Here is a 7,419-nt window from a genome sequence, read left to right as displayed (position 1 = left end):
GAAAACCTTTCCCAAGTTACTGTTTACACAAATTCCCCTGTAATTATTGGGGTCTGATTTGTCTCCACTTTTGTGGATAGGGGAGATGAGCCCCTGGTTCCAGACATCAGGGAAGCAGCCAGAAGTTAAAACCATGTTGAACAATTTAAGCACAGCATTTTGCAGCTCAGGTGTGCTGTTTTTCAGCATTTCATTTCTGATGTTGTCTAGACCACAAGCCTTCTTTGATTTAATAGATTTGAGCTTTTCAGTTAGTTCTTGTTGGGTTATTGGGTAATCTAATGGATTTTGGTTATTTTTAATGACTGATTCAAGGATGTTCAATTTTTCTTTAATTTCTAATTGGTTCTGTTTTAAGTCTTTTTCTGGGATGTTTTTGTATAGATTATCAAAATAAGTTTTCCAAATTCCTACATCTTGTATGGCTAATTCTTGTGGCTTTGTTGTGCTTAAATTGTTCCACATGTCCCAGAACTGATTTTGGTCAATTGCGTTTTCAATTTCATCAAGTGTCTTGTTGGTATAATTCAGTTTCTTGCGTTTCAGTGTATGTTTATACTGTTTCAGAGTTTCAAAGTATTCATATCGTAGCTCTGGGTTGTTTTGCTGCTTATGTTTTTTGTTTGACATTTGTCTTAGGTGTTTTCTAATTGTTTTACATTCATTATCAAACCATTTGTCAGAAACATTTTGTTTTTTGTTTCTGATGTTGCATTTCTTTGGTTTGCTCAAATTTGCTTTCGATGCTGCTTTTTGGAATATGCAGTTGATGTTTAGAGTAGCCGAATTGACACCATCTTTATTGTTTTGGTATTGTGAGTTATTGAAAAACTGTATAGAGTTCATCATTTCTTTTGAGTTCAATGTTTCAATGAATCTCTCTGCACTGTTTGGAGCCCATCTGTATGATTGGTTTATGTTGAAGAGTTTATTGGGCAGTTTTTTTGAATGAATATTGCCGGTTAATTTCTTCAAAAACACGTTGATCTGACTGTGATCTGACAATGGTGTCTGTGGTCTGACAGTGAATGCACTAATGGAGGAGGGGTCAATGTCCGTGATGGCATAATCGACTACACTTGTCCCAAGAGCTGAGCAGTAAGTAAACTGACCTAAAGAGTCGCCTCTGATTCTACCATTAAGCATGTACAGGCCTAAGGCTCGACAGAGATGCACTAACTCCTTCCCATTTTTGTTCAGTATTTGGTCAGGACTGTTTCTATTATTTATAATAGGGCTGCTGTACAAGGAGGGGTGACCAAATATGTGGTGGTTACCTCCCGCATCAGTGTAGTCAGGCTCAGAACCTGTTCTTGCATTGAAATCTCCACAAAGAAGCACTTTACCCTCTGCCTGAAATGTAATGATTTCTGTCTGGAGATTGTCAAAAAACTGATCATCATAATATGGTGAATCTGAAGGAGGAGCATAAGCTGCACATATGTACACGTCATTATCACAATAGATTGTACCTTTGTTAAGTTTTAGCCAAATGTGACTGGTACCTTTTTTCATTTCATACAGTGCCAAGTCCTGCTTATGCCAAATGATGATTCCACCTGAGTCTCGGCCCCGTTTAACATTTTTATGTTTGATTGATGGTAGTAAACTTTCTCTATACCCTGAGGGACACTGAGTATCTATGTCTCCACGACACCATGTTTCCAGTAGGATTATGATGTCCTGTCCTTTGATGTTTTTAATAAATTCTGGATTTGTTGTTTTATAACCAAAATGTGAAGAGTAAAATCCCTGGATATTCCAAGAGCTGATAGTTAATGATCTCATTTATAATAAGTGATATTCACTGGTTTGAGTAAAGTACATTGAAAACAATACAAAATAATATATATATATATATATATATACATATATATATACACATATACATACACACACACATACACATATATATATATATATATACATACATACATACACACATATATATACATATATATATATACATACATATACATACATACACACATATACACACACACACACACACATACACACATACATACATACATACATACATACATACATACATACATACATACATACATACATACATACATACATACATACATACATACATACATACATACACACACACACACCATTATATATAAATATTATTATTATACCGGTGCCAATAAAAAATTAAGAATAGTTGTAAACAAATTAATAAGAATGGAATAAGACTGCACAAAAAATAAGTACAATGCAATCTGCAACCCTGTGTGTGTGTGTGTGCGTGCGCGCGTGCCCCTGAATTAAAGGGTCTGTCTAGCTCAGTAGTCTGCATATTAGTTGCAGTAGTTGGCGCACCTCTCCTATCTCTGATTGTTCTAGGTGTCTTTTGCCAGAGGTTACCTCAGCATATGTAGGCTGATGATCTGAATGATACATGGTGTGGACTGCATCATGTGGTGTACTTCTCTGAAGGACAGTGTTCTGTCCGACCCTGGAGTAGTGGTCAGAGCTGTGTTGTGATGGGCCAGGTCCAGTAGAGATGTGTTGTGACGGGCCAGGTCCAGTAGAGCTGTGTTGTGACGGGCCAGGTCCAGTAGAGCTGTGTTGTGACGGGCCAGGTCCAGTAGAGCTGTGTTGTGATGGGCCAGGTCTAGTAGAGATGTGTTGTGATGGGCCTGGTCTAGTAGAGCTGTGTTGTGATGGGCCAGGTCCAGTAGAGCTGTGTTGTGATGGGCCAGGTCCAGTAGAGCTGTGTTGTGATGGGCCTGGTCCAGTAGAGCTGTGTTGTGATGGGCCTGGTCTAGTAGAACTGTGTTGTGAAGACCCTGGTCTAGTAGAGCTGTGTTGTGATGGGCCGGGTCTAGTCGTGTTGTCCTGATGCGGGTCTGGTCTCGTAAATCTGTGTTGTGATGGGCCTGGTCTAGTAGAGCTGTGTTGTGAAGGCCCTGGTCTCGTAAATCTGTGTTGTGTTGGGCCTGGTCTAGTAGAGCTGTGCTGTAATAAGCCGTGTCTGTCTCTTTTCTCCTGGGGATGGTGGAGGTACTGTTGTTTCAGAAAGTGGGGCGGGGGACCTCTGTTGCTGGGGTGATGGGTGTGTGGGTCCCTGCCAAGTGTTGCATCTTTTAGGTCCTTGGCAAAGGTTCTGACACTGTCCTGATCAAGATGTACATTATCGTATAAGTGTTGACATGTCAGAGTGGGGTGGTGAGCCGTTCTAACGTTGAGTAGTGAGGCACAGTCCACAGTGATCTGTTGATTTATTTTGTCGATCAACTGTCCTGGGAAGTCTTTTCTTGGTAGGAGGGTGGACACAACTATATTGGTTGTTGGGAACACAGCCTGTGCCCGTTCTGCCACTCTTCTCACTGCCCCAGATACATCTTCACCTTTGGCATGAAGGTCGTTTGTGCCAGTGTGGATGATGATGTTGTCGAGGGTGTCAATCCTGGTCTGACTGAGTAGCTGCATTGCACTGTCAGTTGTAGGACACCAGAACTTATACACCTGGTGTCTAGGGAATAATCTTTGCTGGACTAAGAACTTCCCATTTGAATCAATAAGGATTGCAGTTGTGGGTGACTGTCTGGCTGGAGCAGACTGGGAGACTGGTATTCTGACCTGGGCTGGAGCAGACTGGGAGGCTGGTATTCTGACCTGGGCTGGAGCAGACTGGGAGGCTGGTATTCTGACCTGGGCTGGAGCACACTGTGTTGGAGCAGACTGAGAGGCTGGTTGGCTGACCTGGGCTGGAGCAGACTGAGAGGCTGGTAGGTTGACCTGGGCTGGAGCACACTGTGCTGGAGCAGACTGGGAGACTGGTATTCTGACCTGTGCTGGAGAAGACTGGGAGACTGGTATTCTGACCTGTGCTGGAGCAGACTGGGAGATTGGTATTCTGACCTGGGCTGGAGCACACTGTGTTGGAGCAGACTGAGAGGCTGGTTGGCTGACCTGGGCTGGAGCAGACTGGTAGGCTGGTGCAGTGTCATCAGGCTGTGTGGTGGAGGCCATCCTGTTCTCGGGTTCTGCTTGTGTTGTGCCAAGCTGGTGGACATGTTCTCCAGATGCAGAGGACATAATGACTCGCTGCTGGTTGAGGAGGTCAATGTATCTCTCTCTTTGTTCTAGCTCCTTTCTTGTTGTGCTCAGATGGTCTCTGAGGTCATCATTTGTCTGACTCAGTTTGTCCATTCTGCTTTCTAGTTTAGCAATAGATGCTCTGCTCTCCTCCCTGAACTGTTTCATCTCTTCTTTAAGTTTCTGGACAGTATCCTCCTCTTGAAGCTCTCTCTCTCTCTCTCTCTCTCTCTCTCTCTCTCTCTCTCTCTCTCTCTCTCATTTAAAATGTCATATTATGTCTATATACAGTGTTGTAACAATGTGCAAATAGTTAAAGTACAAAAGGGAAAATAAATACACATAAATATGGGTTGTATTTACAATGGTCCCTCCCTCCCTCCCTCCCTCCCTCCCTCCCTCCAGTCCAGTGATCAACACCTAGCTGCTTTCTGTGACCTTCTCGGGGTCAGTCCTGATGGTGTTACCCGTTGGCTATGCCATCGCAGGATAGCCATGGTGGCAGAGACGGTGGTGAAGCCGGTGCCCGGTGAACGGGCTGTGAGCGCCAGAGATGCCCTCGCCAAGCAGATCTATGCCCACTTGTTCGACTGCGTCATCCAGAAGATCAATGCAGCCCTGCAGGTGCCAGGGAAACAGCACTCCTTCATAGGAGTACTGGACATCTATGGGTAATTTGGATTCGTGACATTACTGTACATTTCAGTTGTTTAGTTGTTTGTATATTCAACTATACAATCACATGTTGCAATCACGATCATTGCAAGTAAAAACTTATTCAAAAATATATTAAATGTGAAAATGGCTATTTATTTATTCTCCTCCTCTCAGATTTGAAACATTTAACATCAACAGTTTTGAACAGTTTTGCATCAACTACGCCAACGAGAAGCTTCAGCAACAATTCAACTTGGTATGTAACCTCACCAAGTCCAAGTCCAACTAGGTATGTAATCTCACCAAGTTTAACTTGGTATGTAACCTCACCAAGTCCAAGTCCAACTAGGTATGTAACCTCACCAAGTCTAACTTGGTATGTAACCTCCCCAAGTCTAACTTGGTATGTAACCTCACCAAGTCTAACTTGGTATGTAACCTCAACAAGTCCAAGTCTAATTTGGTATGTGACCTCACCAAGTCCAAGTCCAACTTGGTATGTAACCTCACCAAGTCCAAGTCCAACTTGGTATGTAACCTCACCAAGTCCAAGTCCAACTTGGTATGTAACCTCACCAAGTCCAAGTCCAACTAGGTATGTAACCCCACCAAGTCTAACTTGGTATGTAACCTCACCAAGTCCAGGTCCAACTAGGTATGTAACCTCACCAAGTATAACTTGGTATGTAACCTCACCAAGTCTAACTTGGTATGTAACCTCACCAAGTCCAAGTCTAATTTGGTATGTAACCCCACCAAGTCTAACTTGGTATGTAACCTCACCAAGTCCAAGTCCAACTAGGTATGTAACCTCACCAAGTCTAACTTGGTATGTAACCTCACCAAGTCTAACTTGGTATGTAACCTCACCAAGTCCAAGTCTAATTTGGTATGTGACCTCACCAAGTCCAAGTCCAACTTGGTATGTAACCTCACCAAGTCCAAGTCCAACTTGGTATGTAACCTCACCAAGTCCAAGTCCAACTTGGTATGTAACCTCACCAAGTCCAACTAGGTATGTAACCTCACCAAGTCCAACTTGGTATGTAACCTCACCAAGTCTAACTTGGTATGTAACCTCACCAAGTCTAACTTGGTATGCAACCTCACCAAGTCCAAGTCCAACTTGGTATGTAACCTCACCAAGTCCATGTCCAGCTTGGTATGTAACCTCACCAAGTCCAAGTCCAACTTGGTATGTGACCTCACCAAGTCCAAGTCTAACTTGGTATGTAACCTCACCAAGTCCATGTCCAGCTTGGTATGTAACCTCACCAAGTCCAAGTCCAACTTGGTATGTAACCTCACCAAGTCCAAGTCCAACTAGGTATGTAACCTCACCAAGTCTAACTTGGTATGTAACCTCACCAAGTCTAACTTGGTATGTAACCTCACCAAGTCCAAGTCTAATTTGGTATGTAACCCCACCAAGTCTAACTTGGTATGTAACCTCACCAAGTCCAAATCCAACTAGGTATGTAACCTCACCAAGTCTAACTTGGTATGTAACCTCACCAAGTCCAACTTGGTATGTAACCTCACCAAGTCCAAGTCCAACTAGGTATGGAACCTCACCAAGTCCAAGTCCAACTTGGTATGTAACCTCACCAAGTCCAAGTCCAACTTGGTATGTAACCTCACCAAGTCCAAGTCCAACTAGGTATGTAACCCCACCAAGTCTAACTTGGTATGTAACCTCACCAAGTCCAGGTCCAACTAGGTATGTAACCTCACCAAGTCTAACTTGGTATGTAACCTCACCAAGTCTAACTTGGTATGTAACCTCACCAAGTCCAAGTCTAATTTGGTATGTAACCCCACCAAGTCTAACTTGGTATGTAACCTCACCAAGTCCAAGTCCAACTAGGTATGTAACCTCACCAAGTCTAACTTGGTATGTAACCTCACCAAGTCTAACTTGGTATGTAACCTCACCAAGTCCAAGTCTAATTTGGTATGTGACCTCACCAAGTCCAAGTCCAACTTGGTATGTAACCTCACCAAGTCCAAGTCCAACTTGGTATGTAACCTCACCAAGTCCAAGTCCAACTTGGTATGTAACCTCACCAAGTCCAACTAGGTATGTAACCTCACCAAGTCCAACTTGGTATGTAACTTCACCAAGTCTAACTTGGTATGTAACCTCACCAAGTCTAACTTGGTATGCAACCTCACCAAGTCCAAGTCCAACTTGGTATGTAACCTCACCAAGTCCATGTCCAGCTTGGTATGTAACCTCACCAAGTCCAAGTCCAACTTGGTATGTGACCTCACCAAGTCCAAGTCTAACTTGGTATGTAACCTCACCAAGTCCATGTCCAGCTTGGTATGTAACCTCACCAAGTCCAAGTCCAACTTGGTATGTAACCTCACCAAGTCCAAGTCCAACTAGGTATGTAACCTCACCAAGTCTAACTTGGTATGTAACCTCACCAAGTCTAACTTGGTATGTAACCTCACCAAGTCCAAGTCTAATTTGGTATGTAACCCCACCAAGTCTAACTTGGTATGTAACCTCACCAAGTCCAAGTCCAACTAGGTATGTAACCTCACCAAGTCTAACTTGGTATGTAACCTCACCAAGTCCAACTTGGTATGTAACCTCACCAAGTCCAAGTCCAACTTGGTATGTAACCTCACCAAGTCCAACTTGGTATGTAACCTCACCAAGTCCAAGTTCAACTTGGTATGTAACCTCACCAAGTC

At 43.2% G+C, this 7,419-nt stretch overlaps 1 protein-coding gene across 1 annotated transcript in view; it reads left to right on the top strand.

Annotated features, from left to right (window-relative positions):
• Nucleotides 1-4,455: 4,455 nt before the first annotated feature.
• Nucleotides 4,456-7,419, top strand: part of myo5c (myosin VC) — a gene marked incomplete at its 5' end in the record, with an annotated part of 35,082 nt that continues 32,118 nt past the window's right edge. Inside the window, 2 exons of the mRNA XM_055921959.1 lie at nucleotides 4,456-4,727; nucleotides 4,888-4,969. Coding sequence (XP_055777934.1) covers nucleotides 4,456-4,727; nucleotides 4,888-4,969 — 354 coding nt within the window. The remainder of the gene's footprint in view (nucleotides 4,728-4,887; nucleotides 4,970-7,419) is intronic.

This window comes from Salvelinus fontinalis, chromosome 5, assembly GCF_029448725.1.
Source record: "Salvelinus fontinalis isolate EN_2023a chromosome 5, ASM2944872v1, whole genome shotgun sequence".
Taxonomy (NCBI): domain Eukaryota; kingdom Metazoa; phylum Chordata; class Actinopteri; order Salmoniformes; family Salmonidae; genus Salvelinus; species Salvelinus fontinalis.
Note: the sequence above shows the minus strand (reverse complement) of the source record. Positions and strands in the feature narration are given on the sequence as shown.